The sequence below is a fragment of the Poromitra crassiceps genome (genome assembly GCF_964638095.1).
Source record: "Poromitra crassiceps genome assembly, chromosome: 1".
NCBI classification, from domain to species: domain Eukaryota; kingdom Metazoa; phylum Chordata; class Actinopteri; order Beryciformes; family Melamphaidae; genus Poromitra; species Poromitra crassiceps.
This window is the reverse complement of record NC_139623.1, coordinates 72,906,238-72,928,477: the sequence shown is the minus strand read 5'-3', so window position 1 is coordinate 72,928,477 and position 22,240 is coordinate 72,906,238. Positions and strand designations below refer to the sequence as shown.

General features: G+C 42.2%; 1 protein-coding gene across 1 annotated transcript in view; it reads right to left on the bottom strand.

The window, feature by feature from the left end:
• The window catches only part of tpst1l (tyrosylprotein sulfotransferase 1, like), a 34,245-nt gene that overhangs the window by 10,300 nt on the left and 1,705 nt on the right, over nucleotides 1-22,240 (bottom strand). Inside the window, exons 2-5 of the mRNA XM_083636229.1 lie at nucleotides 16,618-16,778; nucleotides 16,038-16,528; nucleotides 13,473-13,631; nucleotides 12,208-12,461 (exon numbers count right to left, since the gene is read on the bottom strand). Of these exons, the coding sequence (XP_083492355.1) occupies nucleotides 12,208-12,461; nucleotides 13,473-13,631; nucleotides 16,038-16,445 (821 nt within the window). The 5' untranslated portion in view covers nucleotides 16,446-16,528; nucleotides 16,618-16,778. The remainder of the gene's footprint in view (nucleotides 1-12,207; nucleotides 12,462-13,472; nucleotides 13,632-16,037; nucleotides 16,529-16,617; nucleotides 16,779-22,240) is intronic.

Below are 22,240 nucleotides of genomic sequence, written 5' to 3'. Positions count from 1 at the left end.
ATGTATCTGGATATAATTTGACATGATAGCCACACATACATTCTGGCGCATAAAGGGTTGTGTGTCATGATGCATGTTTTTTTTTAATACACATACCGTACACCCCAAAGCAAAGACTAAACAAAAATAAATGAAAATACTAAAAGAACCCAAGTAAAAGAGGGGGAAAGAAAAAGTGCATGGGGGGGGGGGGACTGAGGGGGGTGGAAGAGAGGATCCTGGGGTGACAATACTTAAAATAAGGCATACTAGTCTCTATTTGTTGTTTGATGGTGGTGTATTTTAGGGATGTTCATCAATTATTGAAAATCGATAATTGATCGTTAAGGAATTGAATCGATCATGTGGAATTTTTATCGATTATTGTTATTATTAAAAAATAATAATAATAATAATAATAATTTGCGGACTAGGTTTGGGTGGAATTTGTTCCTCCTGGCCCCACTCAATTGCACAGCCGACTAACGTGAGGTGGAGCTTCATATAGTCTAGTTTTCTGGCTGGGCACGGGCCTTTGTGCCAACAAAACTGTTTTAAACATGGGGAATTCACACCGGCATTGCGCCGGGGACAGCAGAGTGTTGGAGAGGAGAGACATTGAAATAAAGAGTTCATTGAGGAGAACACATTGTCTTTCGTATTTTCTGCCATAGGCATTCATTTTGTAAAAAAAAAATATATATATATATATATATATATATACGGTATATTATTAATATGATCGATAATCGATAATTTATCGTTAATTTTCCAGATTTTCGATTATGGAAATTTTTCAAAATGAACATCCCTAGTGTATTTGTCTTATTCCTCTGGATAAATGGCCACATGTGGATGACATGATGTCACATTCAGATATACACAGTGCAGCTACAATGTAGTTTAACACGTTCACTGCCAATGACGTGTTTTTACGTCAAACTAAATCCAACGGTTGACTGCCAATGACGTGTTTTTACGTCAAAAAAATGAAAAAAAAAAATTGACCGTGGGATGTGCATCTAACCCTTTTACATCTCTTATATAATTATTGGAGCCACCGAACATGTACAACCCATTCCACCGACCCACTAAGTGGCGACAGTGCTCTCCCAGACTAGAGGAAGGCAAGCAAAAAGCATGTGTGAGGAAGCCATTCTCATGAAAATGGATGGGGGAAAACGCTTTCGTTTTTCGCGCTGATTGCTGGCGGTGCGGGATTGCAAATTTGCATAATAGATTACGGGTGGAACACACTTTGAAACACGCAGCATAAATAAGACCAGAATCGCAAAAGCTTCATCAAAGCTCTCAACACAAACCACAAGAAACGAGCGAGCCGATCCAGACTTGCACAGCGGCCGCCAGCAGACAGGCAGCAGCAGCAGAAGCAGTGAGCCTGGTGACGCTATGGAGGACCAGGAGGGTCTTAGGCTAATGAATAGAGTGTCCCCTTAATAATTATCCAATCGTACAATTAAAAAGAGTAATTTCAAAAAGAATTCACAAATGACGTATTAATACATCATTAAAAAGTCGTATTTGGAAAAGGAACTTCAAAAACATCCATTAAACAGTGTATTTCAAAATGGAATTACGAATACATCATTTAAAACATCATTTAATACATCGTTTCCTTATTCCTATTCGAAATAACCATTTGGAATTGTATTTGAAGTCACTATATTAAATCCCCGATTCGAAATAACGATTGGAAATGCCATTTACCCATTGCATGACACTTTTGGCCTTAGCCTAGAAAAACTGTGTAAAACAATGCAAATTAGACGTGTACTTTAATTTTTAATTTGACATACCTTGTAGGCCCTGGAGAGTCTTAAGCTAATGAATAGAGTGTTCCTTTAATAATGATCTAATCGTACAATTAAAAAGGGTATTTTCAAAAAGAATTCACAAATGACGTATTAATACATCATTAAAAAGTCGTATTTGGAAAAGGAACTTCAAAAACATCCATTAAACAGTGTATTTCAAAATGGAATTACGAATACATCATTTAAAACATCATTTAATACATAATTTCCTTATTCCTATTCGAAATAACCATTTGTAATTGTATTTGAAGTCACTATTTCAAAACCAATTCAAAAAACCGATTGGAAAACCATTTTGTTTTTACATGACACTTTTTTGCTCTTTGACCCCAGCCAAACAGTGTCAATCGTGAATCCATGGTCCTAATGCAAATGAGCCATGTAACAGGCTCTCTGATTGGCTAGAGAGGCAGTCCACTGAGCAGGCTCTTTCGTGCCTCAAAGCTCTCTAGCCAATCAGAGAGCCTGTTACATGGCTCATTTGCATTAGGGGGCTCAATTCACGATTGACACTGTTTGGCTGGGGACAAAGAGCAAAAAAGTGTCATGTTAAAACGAAATGGTTTTCCAAACGTTTTTTTGAATTAGTTTTGAAATAGTGACTTCAAATACAATTACAAATGGTTATTTCGAATAGGAATAAGGAAATTATGTATTAAATGATGTTTTAAATGATGTATTCATAATTCCATATTGAAATACACTGTTTAAATGATGTTTTAAATGATGTATTCGTAATTCCATTTTGAAATACACCGTTTAATGGATGTTTTTGAAGTTCCTTTTCCAAATACGACTTTTTAATGATGTATTAATACGTTATTTGTGAATTCTTTTGAAATTACTCTTTTTAATTGTACGATTAGATAATTATTAAAGGAACACTCTATTCATTAGCTTAACACATTGAATGCCAGCCATGTTTTCATTCCTGTAGGTAAGTTGTGCCAGGGGTGTTTTTGACGATTCTGGCTCATTTTAGAACAGCCGAGGATTCTTTTCTGTTAAGAATTCATGAACATCAATCATCTAAAAATAACTAATAGAATGTGTGCTTTCTCTGTCTAAAAGAGTTAGTTTGCAGAGTTAGTAGTTATGTAGATATTAGCCGTTGAGTACAGCATGGTTTCAGCGTCTGGAAATTTATTCAGAGATAAATGGCTTTTTGTGAAACAGTCACTTTAACCATTCATTTTTGGCATCAGTAAGACCGTCAGACATTCTAAACAATAGTTTTGAACAGTAATTTCCTCCATAACAACAGGAAACACCCCTCTCATTCAAACTCCTCCCTCCGTGTGTCTTCTCCTCCTTCCTCCTGGCTCTAACAGCGGGCGTGTCAGAAGCGCGTTGCTGCTGCCTGCCTGCCTGTCTGCCTGTCGGGCAAGACGAGTCTGAAATGGATTACTGTAAAATCGCGTCGCCATTTCCTTGAATGGCTTGCTTCCGCGGTGTGTGTGTGTGTGTGTGTGTGTGTGTGTGTGTGTGTGTGTGTGTGTGTGTGTGTGTTCGCGCGTTGCTGCGCGGCTCTGGGGGGAAGGGATCTCTGTCCGTTCTGTGTGTGTGTGTCCGGGCTTCTGACTGTAAAATCGCCAAGCCATTTCCGCGGGAGGCGGCTGCTTTTGTGGCTTTTGGGTCCCGTGGCTGTGACTTCTCTCGGTCTCTGTCGCCACTTAGTGGTCGGTAAAATAGATTACACACATGCTCTTGCTCCAAATAGTTATCTCGAAGATGTAAAAGGGGTTGATTGATGTCCCACTGTCAAAAAAAAAAAATCTTTATGTAAGACGAGTTAGTCCGTCCTTGGCACTTAAGCGCTGGATTATGTAAGACGAGTTAGGTCGTCTATGGCACTTAATGAGTTAAGACTCTCCAGGGCCTACAAGGTATGTCAAATTTAAAATTAAAGTACACGTCTAATTTGCATTGTTTTACACAGTTTTTCTAGGCTAAGGCCAAAAGTGTCATGCAATGGGTAAATGGCATATCCAATCGTTATTTCGAATCAGGGATTTAATATAGTGACTTCAAATACAATTCCAAATGGTTATTTCGAATAGGAATAAGGAAACAATGTATTAAATGATGTTTTAAATGATGTATTCGTAATTCCATTTTGAAATACACTGTTTAATGGATGTTTTTGAAGTTCCTTTTCCAAATACGACTTTTTAATGATGTATTAATACGTCATTTGTGAATCCTTTTTGAAATTACTCTTTTTAATTGTACGATTGGATAATTATTAAGGGGACACTCTATTCATTAGCGTAAGACTCTCCTGGTCCTCCATATGACGCGAGGTTACAGCAGCAACAGAAACGAGCTTGTGACATGCCCGCTGCAGCCAAGAAGAACACACACGGAGGGAGGAGTTTGAATGAGAGGGGTGTTTCCTGCTGTTATGGAGGAAATTACTATTCAAAACTATTGTTTAGATGTCTGACGTCTTACTGATGCCAAAAATGAATGGTTAAAGTGACTGTTCTATCGAATTTCACAAAAAGCCGTTTATCTCAAAATAATTTTTCAGACGCTGAAACCATGCTGTATTCAACTGCTAATGCTTACATAACTACTAACTCTACAAACTAACTCTTTTAGACAGAGAAAGCACACATTCTATTAGTTCTTTTGAGATATTGTGTGTTCACAAAATCTTAGCAGAAAAGAATCCTCGGGTCTTGAAAGATGAGCCAGAATCCTCAAAAAAACCCTCTGGCAGAACCTACCTACAGTAAAAAAAAAACGGCTGGCAGTGAATGTGTTAATATGAGAACATGTCAACAGTAAACACCAGGCTATGGTGTCAAGATCCTCCCGGTCGTGAAAAGGCTTCTTTCCAGACGCACCATTTTGCACCGACATTCAACAATCACAAAGGGAGAAATGCACTGTAAAAGATGCAGAGAGACCAATTTCTCTACCGACAGTCGCCTCAATAGACCAGAAGGCACTGCAACTGCAAGACATGTTGTGTTTGGAGTCTCACGGCTATCGTTACACCTTATGTAGAAGAGACCATCCGGCTTGAGAGACTAACAGGAAGTGTAAATACAAATGGGAAGTCCTGATTGTGTTTACACTTCCTGTGACTCATAAACCTTGTCTGACTCATATGCGAGTCAAACTAGGTAGTTTGAGCAGGTAAAAACAGCCGACGTTTTAAACAGGAAGTCGTGATACAATGGGCCAAGTGGGCGGGGCTAAATTTACTGTCAATGGCGGGGCTGCATAAATGTCGAAAGGCATTCTGTGAAATAGAGGAAATCGGTAACTGAAGTAGAAGAAGACGAGGCAGATCATATTCTCCTCTGGGAATTTGATTCATCAAGTTTGAGATGTAAGCAAAGCCTGGCTATACTGTGCAATAGCCTGTAACTACATGTTTAGTTAACTAACTGCTCTTAAAATGCAGTACATAAATGCACACGCAACAGTCAGGAGAGCTGGGTTGTGTGAATGTGGATTGTGCATTTTTGTGAGTGTTTGTGTGACTGTGTGTGCATATGAGGGAGAGAAAGAGGAGAGAGAGAGAGAGAGACAGACCGAGAGTGTGTGTGTAGGAATGTACAGGAGGAATAATTACAGGGGGGTGTGTGTTATGTACAGTAAGGGCCCTATCGTCGTACGGCGCTATCGTTTGTGCGCCTCTTATGCTATCTTCCCTGCGTCTTAAGCTATCCTCCACCATCCAGTTTTGCGCTGGGATCTAAGCGCAGACACAGGTGTAGGCGTGGCCAAGGCGTGTCCGTGCGCCTCTTAGCCTATCATCTGCCTCCCGCAAGTGTCATTTTGCGCTCTGGCGAAGATACCATCGCCATGTTCCGAGCGTAAACACAGGTTTGGGCGTTGCCCGTGCCAAAATAGGCGTTCCAGCGCAATGTGTTAGAAAAAAGGTCCTTGGGTGCTCTCAATTTTAACGCCACCACCACGGCTTGGATGTCTCTCTCTCTCTCCAACACCTCGCGCGCGCAGACACTCTTCCCTCCTCAGAATGCCACATTGATTTTCAACTATAGCCTACATTGCAGAAAAAACACACCTTGATTTAAAAATGAGAATTTGTTTGTCTGGTTTTATTAGGCTACATAATTCCCGACCATACAGGTCTGTGGTGTAACAGTAGATTACTTTAGGTAGGAGAAAGGGTAGGAGAAAATAAAAAGCAAATGTTGATCTTTTGCAACCACTACATTTAATAGCACCGCAATAGCCCTCTCCACTTCCCTCATGGAATGAGAGAGAGAAAGAGAGAGACAGAGAGAGAGACACAGGGCATACTGTCGGCCTATAATGTTACTACCCAGCTCAACTTAACTGCCTCATCTCCTAGTAATAGCCAGTAACCTATAGGCCTAGCTACTGCAAAAGTTAACTGTTGAAAATTCGATGTCTGGTTTTGTCACGAGTAGCCTACAGCTGAAGTCCCTCTCGCCATCAAGCAGACAGTGACGGAAGCATGTGTTTTTATGTGCGCCAAGGGGAAAATGATGGACTAAATCGTTTGGATTCAATGTATATATATATTAATAGAAACGAATAAAAAATAGCTGATTAATAAAATGTGTGCTGGTGGAACGAAATACTGCCGCTTCAAATAGAGCAGCATCACTCAGCATGGCTCTCAGTACGCTGCGTAATTACGCATGCAGTAGCCCCGCAGCGGAGATGCAGGAGAGAGAGCCCCGAAAAGGGATAAGCATACGTCCATAACAGCATGAAAGCTGAAAAACATTTATGGCAGTAACACATACATACCGTTCCCATTATTTGAGCCACGGCAGCATTAATTGCACACTTTTTATAATGTCCTACTACTGTAGGTCTAATAACTGTTTGTTTGTTTTGGTCGGGCTGAGTCGGTCTCGGGCTGAGTGAGTGTATGTGACAACAGCGGGCGAGTTGAGCTCGGTCCGCGTCTCAAGCGGGTTGGGTCGGATTAGATTTTTTAGGACCGTTGAGAACTCTACATGACTGCCATCAAGAAAGGAGGACAGCACTCCCAAGTTGAATACTTTTATTGCCACACAGACGTTTGGGCAGCCCTTCTTCAGCGTGTGAAATGGCAATAATACACAGGTGGGCATGAGCACGTTTTATTTGATTTCTATGCATGACAGCCTCACATCTCTCTCTCTCCCCCCTCCTCTCGCTCTCCCCATCTAGGCTATCTTTTCTATCTCGCCCTCTTTCTCTCTCTCAAGCTGTGTTCACACCGAGATATTTATTTTTCGCTCTGTCGCTTGATTCAACACTTTGGAATCGCTCTGTCGCTGTGTTTAAATCGCTCATCAACAGGCACACGAATTGACGGACATGTGGGGGCTATAACGTTACGCAATGTCATGCTGTTTGTCCACTACGAGCCCCCATCGTTGTTTACAAGCTAAGCCTATCAGCGTGCTCCTAACGCGAGCTACATACCGGTAGTACAGACTTCACTTCATGTCAGCTGTCAGCCTGTCAATGCGGTTTGTTGCCACACAATAAACCAGCGGTTTGTTCAAAGCCAGTGTGATCCTTGACTCGCTCTCACACGGCAGCCAATCAGCGTTGAACAGGGAGCGACTGATGCCAGCGTATTTTCGCTCGAGTTGGGATATTTCATCTCGGGCGACGAGCGTATTTTCTCCCTATCGCTCTGTCTCTGCCGCTCGGACGCCCAGCGATTTTTCTCCCGGGCGAATATACGCTCAATCGCTCGTTTGCATTGACTTTGTATGTAAACTCGATGCCAGCGAAAACCTTTAATAGGTCGGTGTGAACGCAGCTTCACTCTGTCGTGCTGCTTGTGCACGCGAGAAGGACGCTGTGGCTTTGAAGGGGGATGGACATAATCACACCTGCAAACATACTTTTGGGCATAAACACGCCTATGCGGAGGTTTGCGCCGAGATGACGCGAAGCGCAGCGGGCCGACACGCCCACAATTAGGGCTATTCCAGCGCAAAACGGGTTCTAACGCAAAATGACCGCCTTTGCGACGATAGGGCCCCTAAGTGTCTACTGTTTGTATACAAAGTTCATATGTGAACTGAGCCCCCCTTTTAAAAACACACAAACTCCGGTTGGGCAACTGGATGAACACACTGGGGGAATATGGAGAGATATATGTGTCTTTATTCTGTGACTGAAAGTTTACATCCTGTAACCCAAGACTGTATCTGTGAGAAAATAAATCCACTTTGTAATCAAAAAATAGATCTGTAAGCTAAAACATAGATTTGAAAACAAAACTATCAACAATCCAATCAAAGAAAAATTTAAAAATAAAATAAAATAAATGTTTTTAGATTTTTCATTAATGTGAATTAAAAAAAGTTGCATGCAAACACAAACATTTTGTTCTCAACTCCAAAACATTTGTTTGCGAAACCATTACGTTTGCTTACAAAGCTCAACTTTTCTTTTGTGAAACGAAAAGTTTTGTTTGCAAAACCTGAGTTTTGCAAAACTTTTTCTGTTACAATAAGGGCGGGACCTACAGCAGAAAGAAGTAACGCACGTCCCTATAGACCAAATCAGCGGGATGTTTACATTTACTTCCGGGTACCCCTGGGTCCACACATTATAATGGCGGTGAACGGCACAAACTGACGTGTTGAAGACAAAAACAGACAAAGAAGACAAAAATGGTTCGTCCGTGTTGTGTTGTTGTTTAATATCATTCATAACAACACTTTCACTAACGTTAGTGGAGACCAGACTAGCTTATTTACCTGTTGGACCAGACCAGAGTAGACTTGACGCTAAATTAAATTAATGTGGCGTCGGTAGCTCTGTCTGTAACGTTAACGAGTCTGCTCTCGCCGAGAAGAGCCTGGTGACGCGAGGTTACGAGTCTGCAAAAAAACAGCGAGTTTGACAGACAAACAAACATTATTAGCTAGCTAACACTACATAAAACAAACACAGAAGAAAGGCTAGATACGTCGGACAAGCATGTTTACCAACCGTTTAACCATTTAAATTGAAAGTAGTCGGCCGAAAACAACGAGAGGGTTTGACAGCATTTATTTGACAACACGCACATTTAAACCTGCCGCCTTCCCCAAGTGGTACCCGGAAGTAAATTTGTTTACATGGTGACGTCACGGTGATTTGGTCTATTGGCCAGTGTCGATCGGAGTGATAGCTTGGCAACATCCAATCCAGTACGAGACAAGGCGGAGGGCGGGCACTTGAACGGAAGTATTTCCTGAAGGAATCTCCATGCCATTTCAGCGCCAGTTATAACCACAGATTGAAGAGAGAAGCCGTGAGTATGTTCACACCAATGTTTTTATGTTTGGACCGGTGCATGTAAGGTAATGGTTTCGCAAACAAATGGTCTGGAGTTGAGAACAAAATGTTTGTGTTTGCATGCAACTTTTTTTAATTCACATTAATGAAAAATCTAAAAACATTTTTTTAATTTAATTTTTTAATTTTTCTTTGATTGGATTGTTGATAGTTTTGTTTTCAAATCTATGTTTTTGCTTATGGATCTATTTTTTGATTACAAAGTGGATTTATTTTCTCACAGATACACTCTTTGGTTACAGGATGTAACCTTTCAGTCACAGAATAAAGACACATATATCTCTCCATGTGGATCAGTGATGGACTGAATCGTTTGCTGGTCCAAATTCCCATCATGCCATTTACAGTACATGAACGTGATCTTGGGTCATTTTTTATGTAGACTAGTGCGAGACTGAGACACTCAAAAGAGGAAACAACACATTCAAACATTACGCCCAAATTGATTTGAAATGTATTTAAAGCCAGCACAGAGAAGCTAGCCAGAAGCACACCCGCCATTTCCCACAGCCAATTCTCAGGCTGTGTTGCTTTATGTCTTCTGCTTCTCCTTTTGAGTGTTTTGTGCTACTACTTCATATTGGGAACATAGTAGGGGTGGGAATCACCAGATGCCCACGATACGATACTAAAACGATACTTGAGTCACGGTACAATGGTATTGCGATATGCTAGTATTGCGATATATTGAATATTACGATATTTCGATATATTGTCTAACTTCTTTTCCTTGACCTCACCGGAAGTAAAACATGCAGTGTTTTTTTGTTTTGTTTTGGCCCCACACGTAGGCTACATTATTAAGTTTCTCTGGACTCAATACGCCACTGCAGGCGTGGACTGCAACATCGGGCGCTTCGGACAGATGCCCGGTGGCCTGGCACGGCATGGCCTGCAATTTATTTTTATTTATTTTTTATATCGATACTTGGCGTCCAAATATCGATACAATATCGTCAGGCCAAATATCGCGATACTATGGTGTATCGATTTCCCCCCCCACCCCTAGAACATAGCATGATCTGATACTACGTATATTCAAGAAAGGTAGCAAACTACCAAATCAATTCTTCTTTGTGACAAAATAATGCCTTTATTCACTAACTAGACCAGCGATCCTCAAAGTCCGGACTCCGGTCCACATCCGGACCCAGACGCCGTCCTATCCGGACCGAGCCCTATAACCTACAAATCACTGAATAGTTACATTTTCACGGAGCATTTCTATTTTAACCGGCACATGCTTTTCTAGCCTTTACGGTACTGGTTTATCTGTCAGGAAGCTCACAGACCAATGCATGCGCTGTAAATCATCACACGTGATGCTACTCAGCCAATCAACAAGCGAATCGATTCTGCCTGCTGCTGCTGCGGGAGAGTTGACACACGGACGTAGGAGAGGCGAGACTCGGAGAAATGCGAGATAAGTATTTCACATCGCGTGCTCAAAAGAAACGAGTAGACCGCGAAAACAAAGCTTTAGTTTTAATCCAGAGCAGGCAGACTCATGTTCATTCATTGGTCTGACGAGCAGTTCAAAACCAGTATGTCTCGTGAAGTGTGATGCGATCCTGACCAGCTGTCTATGGAAGCGCCACACATGAGCACACACACACACACACACTCAAATCCAGGGCGCACACACATTCACTGCCCAACGGCATGCAAAGTTTGCATTGCGAGCGACCGATAGATAGAAAGACAGACAGACAGGCAGGCAGGCAGGCAGGCACAGACAAACAGAGTGGGAGCTCACTTCTATCAAGAGAAAAGGAGGTTTGTTGGCTGAGAGCCTGACTGATAAAATGTGAAATGGAGTTAAGAAAAGGAAGAAAAGGGGGAACTTATTTTTCTAAAATTAAAGCACTTTATTTTAAGATGCAAATTTTCCCAAAGCACTCTGTTGTGTTATTTCTAAATGCAGCCATTATTTTACTTGAAATGAGAAAAGAACATGTATTTATTATTAGTATAGGCTAGTTATTTATAATTAATCCAGTTAAATATGAAAACTGTAAATAAACATTATTGATGTTTATTTTGATTTAACAGTCAGTCATTGACTACATACAGACGTTGTACCATTAGGCTACTGCAATCATTGAAGTAGCCTAAGTTCAATGGCACTGAATCATAACGCAAGCTCAATGTTCCGGACCTTCGCTTGAGGACATTTTCTCTATCTGGACCTCTTAGAATTTTAATTGAGTGCCCCTGAACTAGACCATTTTGGAAATTCAACGTGTTTCAGCTGCCTTCATCATCACAGAGAAGTACAATCACTGATGGGCCAATAGGCTTCTACAATTCTACAATCAATGCGTGTGTATCTGTTTGTCCCCGCCCTCCCTTACCATACATTGGGAATAAGCCTACATATTGTGATGATGACACTTGGTTGACAGCCAGGAGATGAGCAATGGACACTATCGCCCAATCCTAACACACACTCGCACTCAAATAGGGCTGGGTTCAAAAAATCGATTCTCTGATTTTTAATCGATTTTTATTTTGATCCTTTGATATCGATTCATATGTCCAGAGATCGATTTTTTTTTTTTTTTTTTTTTTTAATAAACAGGCTAAAATATTATGCTGTGTGTGGTAGTTGAAACATAGTTTCAAGTTGACGTTCATTTATGTTTGTAGTTGAAACAAAAACATAAATACTGTAGGCTACATGAATGGAAATGTTTGATCATTAATATCTACTTTTAGAAATTATATATACGCTGAAATCAAATCTCTGTGCATAATTGTGAAAGTGTCTTTATTGACAGATGAAAAGGCTGTTATTTACCCTTTGTCACCACCTGGTGAGTAAATATATGTGTAACTAAAACCATTAAAATTGACAACCGGTCCGCAACTTTTTTTCCCCATGTATCTACTTGGCGCAAAAAACGTTGGGAACCCCTGTGTTACATAACTGGACAGTCATGTAATTCAGGTTACAGCTCAAAAAACACGTTTTGGTATCGGAATCGGGATTAATCGATTCGCAACCTTGTGAATCGGAATCGAATCGATTCTTGAAATTTGAACCAATACCCAGCTCTACACTCAAACACACTTCACACATACTCACTTGGACAGAGACACGCCTCCAGCCTTTCCGATCAGCTCCTCATGGTGCAGCACCGCGGAGTCCCACGGCAGCTCCAGGAAGTGAAGTAACTTCCTCATCTCCTCCTCCGGGTGCAGGACCAACTGCTCATAGCGCAGCGGCAGACAGCGGCCCTCTGCCGCCCCGTGGCACTGGCTGAACATGGTCTGCACTGCACTGCTCCACTTGGTCAGGCAGTCCCTGTAGCTGCTCAGGTCAAAGCCAGAGATGGTGACCTGTCAAAAGAGGCAGGGAGGGAGAAGAAGATGACAAGAGGAAGGAGAGGTAGGAGGAAAGCGATAGGGATAGAGCAGGGGTGCCCAAATTCTTTCCCATGAAGGGCCAAAACTCAATCTGGGTGGAGGGCCGAGGGCCAAAAATAAATGTTGTGGAATTACATTAAAATGTATTGTGTTTTATAGAAAATTAACATTCTAAATCTAAAATAACATTTCAATATAGAGCGAAGCTCTTAGGGGGGCCCCCCATCCCAAAAAAAAAGGTTTTTAATTAAGGCCGGCGGCGATTTTCTTTTTGCCTTTTTTGCATGTTTGAATCTGTTTTAGCCATATTTAGTGGAATATCTCATTTTAAACACACCAATGTTATTGTCTATTGATTGAATTGCTCTCACACTCAGGCCTGGCCTGGCCTGGCATGGCATGCAATTTCTTTTATTTATTTTTTGCATTTTTTCCCCCAAATCCGTGGCGGGCCAAAACAAACAGGCCCGCGGGCCCCAAATTGGGCACTACTGGGATAGAGAATAGACAATTGAAAATGACTAAACTATTCAATATACTGCAATACACAAAAATGTGACAATATTGTGGGGCAGGAAAATAAATCCCAATACAGTAGTAGCTAAGAAATCTATGCTGTAGTATTTACAAATGAGATGGCTTGTCCAGCATAACTAATCTATCTAAATTATGTTTTGGGGGCGTGAATGACAGGTTGTATGTCCAGTGATCACGCAGCTCGCGATCACGGACCAATAGCAAATTTACGTCATTTCTGGCTGCAAATAACCAAGATGGTGATGGTGAAAATGCTAACCTCAAGGCTTCAAAACGGGACTCCAAATTTATTAAAACCAATGGGTGACATCACGGTAGCTATGTCCATATTTATATGTCCTATGAGTATAAATAAGATGCTTCACATCAAGCAACCAAGAAATGACAATCGCGAGTCCGACCAAGCGGGAGTTGGAAACATGAACTTTTTGTTGAAGTTTGTCTCACCTTGCGTGATATCATGGAGTGAACGGTCGCTCGGCCGTCTCGCAGCATGAGCACGAACTTGGCCTTGGGGAAGATGCGTGCCAGATACGACAGGGACTTCAGGGCAAACGGGTCCTTGTTACAGAGGCGAGGTGCAGGCTCCCCGTGGCCGACTATCACCTGGAACACACACATGAGAAGACAGATTCTTTCTTTTTTTTTTACACTATGATGTTATAGTTTCAGTTTTTGCATACAACAGGTTCACTTCACATTGCATGTTGATCAATAGTTTTCTGTCAATAAAGAGGATAGGATAGAAAAACAAAAACAAAAACGGAAGTCCGAACAGGTATAAATCAAAACATTCAAGGTTACTGGTGTGTATTTTCTATTGTTTCATAAGTCAACCATTTCTCCCACTTTATCAAAAACATCCTCTCTCACTCTGATCTTATATGTCAATTTCTCCATACTACAAATCTCTTTTACAATTTCCAACCACTGGTCCGCTGTCGGGGGCTCAGTTTTGTGCCACTTTCTGGTTATTGCTTTCTTGGTAGTGATCAGTAATATCTTGGCTAGATACCTATCTTTAGCATCAACACAGTCAACACAGTCATTTATAAGCTCCTCAGCTTCGACAATTATAGAAAATTTAAAATTGCTTGTATGATTTATAAGGTTCTTCATGGGCTAGCACCACCTCCTTTAGAATGCTTTATCAAACGGAGAGCTACCCAGAACATCACGCGAAGCTCGTCGAGAGGCGACTGTGAACTACCTCTGAGACGGTCCTCTATCGGACAAAATGTTTTGTCCTATGGGGGCAGCAAACTATGGAATAGCCTACCAATGTCAGTCAGAGAGAGTAGCAGCTTTCACACCTTTAAGGGGCTGTTAAAATCATGGCTCAGATCAAATCAAACCTGCGATCACATTTAAACCTTTTTGTTTTATGTGTTGTTTTTGTATGTCCTTGAAAGTCCTGTGTCCACCTTGGTTAATATCCCTAATGTTCCCTGTTTTTGTTTCATTTGTGTTGTGTTGTTTGTGTTTACCCTATGTGTATGTATGTGTCATTTACATTGCTGTATGTGTATGAATGCCCTACGTATGCACTAATTTTCTTATTTCTTCTTTTAAACTTTTCTGTACCTCACCTGTCGAGGGACTGCATGGAAATTAGCTAAGGCTATAATCCGGCACATTTACATGAAAATGTTCATTAATGTTGCACTGTCCCTGAAATAAATAAATAAATAAATATCTCCGAGATACATCTTCTTGAATTCTTTAGGTAGTTCATATCCCAGAATGTTCTTAATGGTAACAGACACATTTTCCCAGCAAAGTGTGTAATCTTTGGCACTCCCAAAATATATGTAGGTGACCCACCTCTCCCTCTCCACATAGCCTCCAACATGGTTGCTGTGAGTTGGTCTGCTTACTCTTTATTTTTGGTATAATGAAGTAGCGTGTCAGGTTTTTCCAGAAGACAGAACATTTAAAGCAAAATAGCCCAGACTGTTGTATAAGAACAACTATGAATGTGTAATAGGTACTCACATTTTACGCTTTTAAGTTGCCCCATGTGAAAATCATATCCCGTTTACAATAAATGACGTGCTCTTACCAGTATTCCCTTTATGAGAAACATGAATAAGACAGTAGACTAATATGACCTGAGACATTTACAAAAAAAATTGTTCACTATTGATTTTGTGGTCTACTGTAGGTAGATCTGGTTCAATCATGCAATACAGTAAAAATAATACTGCTGATAGGGTAATAATCACAATTGCGGTGTACAGATGCATATCAATATAACATGTTTTGCATAAAATCTTAAAGGTCCCATTCCGTGCAAAAGCTGTTTTTACTTGTAAATGCATATATACTGCTGTCATCCTCCCTGTAATGAGTGGTCACAACCTCAGAACTGCCAGAGTTGGATTTGTCCCTATCCAGACACGCCACGCCATGCCACGCCCCTTACACTCTGTTCCCCCAGACGGGTTAATGTGACGTCAGTCGGGTCCTCAAGCATACTGCGCGCGGTCTCTCTCACACAAGCTACCTGCACCATTTTGTCTATAGCCACAAAATTAACACTTCTAGCTGGAGCGACGCCAACTGTACGTGATCCAGCAACTGCGGAGGTGCATTCGGTAAGTCTAGGCATTTTGAGATGTCCTCTTTAGCGTAGCAACCGTTAAGTTAGCGATAGCTCGTTGCTAACGTTAGTTGTGGACACAACCTAGCGTGCTGGTCCACAGACGCTAATCTGATTGGCCAATGGGAACTGTTAGTTCTGAATATATTATAGAAACAGACCATTCTTGGGACGCAACGAGATGAGGAAGTGACAACTCCGTCAGAACAAACGGGGTTGCTATATTTTCGACAAATTAATCCAGAATCATGTTTTATGGACCAGAGACACACGTTTTTAAGAGGTTACAGCTGCACGAATTGGGACCTTTAACCTACATATATGCGATCATCCGGAATAATGTGTGCATGTATTTTACGCACCACATGAAGACTCAACACAGCAGATGACACACTGACCAGCCAGCTCACCTCTAGCAGGAATGCCCGCACGGCGGAGTCCAGCACCTGGTCGGTGACGCCGGCCTCGTCCAATCGTATCCTCTCCTTGACCGAGCGGCTCCAGGTGTCGCGCATGGCCAGGAGGCGGGGAATCACTCGGGTCTCTTCCCCGCACCGCACGGCATTGTGGGCGTCCAGCATGGCGCGCATCAGTGTGGTGCCGCTCCGAGGGAAGCCGCCGATGAAGATAAGGGGCGTGTCTTCGGGAAAGTGGGCGGGCACGGATAGGCTCTGATTGGCCCAGGCCATGTTGAGCTCCACCCATCTGTGTCGATGGCTCTTGGGGGGGCATTCGATCCCGCTCATGCCGAGGTAAAGGAGAGAGGCGGAGCAGAGGAGGACGCAGCCCAGCAGCAGGCTCACCCTGGTGTTCCTCATGGCCGTGTCAGGAGGTCTGGGGCCGGGGTTTGGCTTAATTTAGGGGGTCGATTCAGGTGAACATAAACAATATTCAGGGGCTCCTGGGGAGTTTGAACGGCTGGAATCAGATCTGAATGAAGTGACTTATCAAGTTTAAGGGAGCGTCAATTATGAACAAATTTGTATCTACCTCGACAGCCCGGCAGATGAGGGGGGAAAGGCCTGTGGGAGGCTGGGACAGCACGGTGTGGGACAGCGATGGGCCTGGGGAGACTCCTCAGCCCTGGTGTCTGACAGCAGGATCCAGTCCTGCTACAGTCCACAGCCAGCCACATGTCTCACCCATCGTACCTGCAAAAACACATCAGAAGAATACCTCATATACTGTACCTCCACCACATACCTCAGCGGAAACTGCACTGCAAACCATTTGTATTACTGATGATGGCCAAATACACTATCCTACTCTTTCTCCAAAATCCTAGTGAGTAAGTAGGGATGGGGATAACGACCCAGAGAACCACTTCCAAATTTCTCAAAACCCGAAAATCAATTAGGTCTGAGCTTATCGATACTGCTATGGAGACTAGCGGGTCCCATAACCCAGAGCCGTATAGATAGAAGAGTCCCGACATCTCCATTCACTCCAATGGATCGTTTTTTTAACTCTCAAGAGTTCCAGGAATTAAGGTCCTGGATTAAGCAGCACTGTCGAGTTGCAGCAAAATAGACAGTTTGTGTTGTACTCTGAAAGGGTTTTTCATCTCTTGAATCAAATTGTACATTATCAGCTTAATTTTAGCATGCAAAAGTAGCGCGAGACCCATTCCTGGCTGTTCATTGGCTAATGAGTCTCGCATTTTGGTCCTCCGCTGACGCCACTCTCTCTCTAGAGGACACTACCATAACCAACATAAGAACTTTATGTCTCGAGAGATTCTCTCTCTCCCCCAGCACAGGAAGAGGAAATCCCCCCCATGCCACGAAGCAGCCAGCAATCTCTTCAGATGGTCACTTCAAGGACTTGAAGGAGCAAAACTTTCACACACCTAAAAAAAACATGACAGGTGTGTCAGAGAAGGGCAGGAGCCCACTAAACTGAAATGGAGGACTCCCGCACGCACACTGTCTTCATTTGCAATTAAAAGTTAAATTCACACGTTATTCTTTTGTGAATTAAACTTTTAATTGCAAGTGAAGACCTCCATTTCACTTCAAGGACTTAAAACAGTCAACCTTACATGTTGCATGCGTAGATGACCAAATGTTAACTTGTAGACGAATGTGTCAGTTCATTATGGAAATTAGTGTTAAGGTGAAATTGATGTTATTTAAGGAGATAATTATTTGATGTGTGACCCACATTGCCTGCTTGTTGCTTGATGTGTGTGCTTCTCTCAGCTACTGTATGTTTCCAGAGCCTTGTTAAGTTGAATAAGTAGCTCTGTGGAAATTGTTATCCTTCAAGTTGCACACCCAATATTTGAATGATAGCTATTAATGACAACAAGCTAAAAAAGAACAGTGTTTATATTGGGATTAGACGAGTTTTTATTATTATTATTATTTGTCATCCGTTAGTCGGTTCAGTGGGAGCCCAAGGCAAGTTTCCCAGGCAAAAAATGTTAGGCAAATTTAATTTAGTTCAGAAATCAAAAACAACCACAGGCTCACAGTTAAGCAATAAAAGCGATACCAGTTTAGTTAAGAATGTATTGTTATCTCCATCTGGTCCACCAAATAATAGAAAAGTATCGACATTGGTACCGATAAAGACTTGAATCGTTTAGTCTTGAAATCAATCAATGATATCAATGATATCAATAAAAAAAAATAACAATCCCCAACCCTAGGTATGAAAGTATTACAACCCAAGCATGCAACAATTAAAAATATAAGCATATAAATGCCTGAATTTTATGTCATATTTTATCACAATTAATGATTATCGTTATGTATAGTGACTTTGAACATTATCCGCTACCCTTGCATGTTACCAGCAAGCAGATGTTGACGAGCCTGTGTATCATTTGTCTGCATTGTGACCTTGCGAGCAAACAACACATGATGCAGTCACACGGAGACGGCGGCTCAGTCAGTGATCAACACAAATCCAGCGCACCTGGGAAGCAAAACATGTCATGAAATACTCAAACTCCCAAGGTTCCTGTCGGCACTTCTCCTGTCCTCAATACGGGGCACAGGCTGCGGAAAGACTGCTTCTAAACGCTTGTTTCACGCAAGCAGTATCATTTTAAATGACTGGCTTCACTAGGCGGACGATCATATCTTCGGATCTGCAATCGGAGGTCGGATACGGGTAGGAGAGCCTTTTTAACAGCGTTTTCCACCTATTGAGGATTCGAAGCACGCTGTGTGACGATGACTGCTGTACGAGAATATCTCGGAGTACAGTAGCGGAGTCACGTTATGGGGCTAAGTTCTACTGCAGCATGCAACTCAGGCACGCTCTCAGGCAGTGTCCAAAACCACTAAGTACTGCTTCCTCTTGTTTTCCATCTCGGTGACAGCTTCTCTACACTGAAATACTGAGCAATTTGTTTGAAGATCATATTACAATTTGACCACCAAGCCATCCTGCAACTTCACAGTTTCTCTTCTGCAAAATGCAAGCTGTGTCATCAACATCACTCTGTCTGCATTTCGCCTCGGCTGCACAATAGGGCTGTGAATCTTCACTGGCCTCACGATTCAATTACGATTCAGAGGGCTACGATTCGATTCGATTACAATTATCGATGCATCTCGATGCATCTTCAATCGATGAATCACTTTTTTCCCCAATACATGATTTCTTTTTTCTCACTAAGATCTCACTGTGTGGCTACTTTTAAAATAAAAGTGCATTTGGAATTGCATTGTATTATGATCCAAATAAACAACTGCATGCACTTCCATTATATTTTATTCGATTATTTTTAAAAAATATTATTTTTTTCTTTTTTAATAATCGATTTTTGACATTTGTGAATCGATGCAGAATCGTGCACGTCCGCATCGCGATGCATCTTATAATCGATTATTTTTGACACCCCTACTGCACACTAGTAGCAGTATTCATTCACACAAGCTTAATGATAACAAGTATTGGCATCTAAAGAAGAGATGAGGAGGGCTACGGCGTTCAAAAAACAGTGAGGAAATAGTCAAACGAAGGTGCTCTTTGGATGAAGCATGGGTGTGGCAGCAGAGAAATCCAAAAAAAGACAGAATCCAAGGCACTCTTTTGAATAAGTTAAAAGGCTTTAATAATAGTGCTAGTTCATACTGGAACAATACAAGTATAAAAGCGTCAACTCGGCCAACGCAGTGGCCTTCATCGGGACGAGCTATCAAGAGAAGAGTGTAAAATGTATGCCTTATGTACAAACATAAGTGTCATCAGTGCCATAGAGAACGCCTGTGAGGGGGGGGATGGGGGGATGGGGGAAGGGAGGTGGAGGAGGGGGGAGGAGCTCTGGCACACAGATCTAAAGGGTAAAAAAAGAGATATCTCAATGTTCAATAAGGCATATGCTTAAACACAAATATCACATCTGAAATACAAAACACAATTGAAGAATAGGAAAACTATACACAAACAACTTGAGTACAGAAAAGGCCAAATAAATCATAAATCATAAGAAGGCCAACATATCCATAGAGTCATTCAGACCAGGGAACTCCATAGCACGCAGGTTATAGATCCATCTACTTTCTTTTTGTTTCAGGATCTTCTGCCTATCACCTCTTCTGACAGTCAAGGGAACATGGTCAATGCCCATGGCAGTAAAAGACACTGATCTACCTACAGGTGCATCATTAAAATGTTTAGCGATGGCATAATCCAGGTTCTTAATTCTACATGCAGAACTATGCTCTGCCAAGCGGTCCTGTAACCATCGCTTTGTGCCACCCACATCAAAAGCTTCACAAAGTGAACAACAGAGGATGTAGATTACATGAATTGTTTTACAGTTGATGAAATGGTTGGTGGTATATTGTCTTTGAGTGACAGGATGAGTGAAGCCACACTGCTTACAATGGCCACATGTAAAGGTGCCATTGGGCACCTTAGGTAGCCATGTGTCATGTTGGTGAACAGCAGGAAGGTGGCTATGGACTAGTCTTACCCTCAGGCTCTTCTAAATTCCGTGTCAACACTGCCAGTTGGAAGAGCCCTCCCATCAAGCATAGCATTTTCGTTAGACAATCTGTGTTGGGCATTAAACTCACCTTATTTCTGCACTTTGAAGTCACAGGTAGGGTCGGGTGGGGCAAACTAATTATATCGGAAGCCTAGTTGCGGAAAAAAGTGAGCTGTTGTTCTTTTTTTTAAGACAAAGTTTGACGAGAATCACGAGTTGCCTGGAAACAGAGTCCAGACGCATGCGCACTGGCATCATTTTGTCTTGTACATACATTCTACAATGCATTTAGACAGACCACCACCGCTCACTTTTTTTTGGCAACTAGGCTTCCGATATAATTAGTTTGCCCCACCCGACCCTACCTGTGACTTCAAAAGTGCAGAAATAAGGTGAGTTTAATGCCCAACACAGATTGTCTAACGAAAATGCTATGCTCGATGGGAGGGCTCTTCAACTGGCAGTGTTGACACGGAATTTAGAAGAGCCTGAGGGTAAGGACTAGTCTATCCCCCACTGTACGTGCTCTCCTAAAAGAAAAGAGTGGGGGGTCTGGGAAAACATCATGTAGTGTCTCATCATCACAGCGGATAAGGTCTCAGTTCCTTTTAATTACCCTGCGTATGTTGTTAGCCTCTGTGCTGCTGTAACATGTAGAAAAAAAGATTTTATCTTTTTTTAGCAGGTTTAGGATTCCTGGTTAGGAGGGCTTGGCGTTCAAGAGAGCTGGCCTTGGACACAGATGCATGCAGCACCAGTATTGGAATCATTTAAATATTGTCTCAATATCATTACAATAATGTATAACTAATGTTTCTGAACATTGACATTACTCTACCCATTACCTTCAAAGCTACAGTCCACCACTGTACAACCTCAGACACCATGGAGAATCACCCCAAACAGTAGCCCCATAACGGGACGCTGCTACTGTACTCCGATATTCTCCTACAGCAGTCAGCGTCACACAGCGTTCGATTCGTCAATGGGTGGGAAACGCTGTTCAAAAAGCTCTCCTACCCGACCCGTATCCGACCTCCGATTGCAGATCCGAAGATATGATGGTAACCCTAGTGAAGCCAGTCATTTGACCGGCGCTGTTAAAGCGAGTGTGTGTTACAGCAGGGTGTGTTTGATCTCTCTATCATGGTGCACCGCTTGCACGCAGCGCGAGCAAACAACACATGATGCAGTCACACGGAGACGGCGGCTCAGTCAGTGATCAACGCAAATCCAGCGCACCTGGGAAGCAAAACATGTCATGAAATACTCAAAAACTCTCAAGGTTCCTGTTGGCACTAGGAAGCTTCTCCTGTCCTCAATACGGCACAGGCTGTGCAAAGACTGCTTCTAAACGGTTGTTTCACGCAGCAGTATCATTTTTAACAGCGCCGGTCAAATGACTGGCTTCACTAGGGTTACTATCATATCTTCGGATCTGCAATCGGACGTTGGATACGGGGTGGGAGAGCTTTTTGAACAGCGTTTCCCACCCATTGACGAATCGAACACTGTGTGACGCCGACTGCTGTACGAGAATATGGGAGTACAGTAGCAGCGTCACGTTATGGGGCTACCCAAACAGAGGCTTTGCTTCCGTTGTGGTAAGGCCATTAAGCAATTGAGAGCAATGGTATAGCCTGGAGGAGGGTGCAAACGTAACGT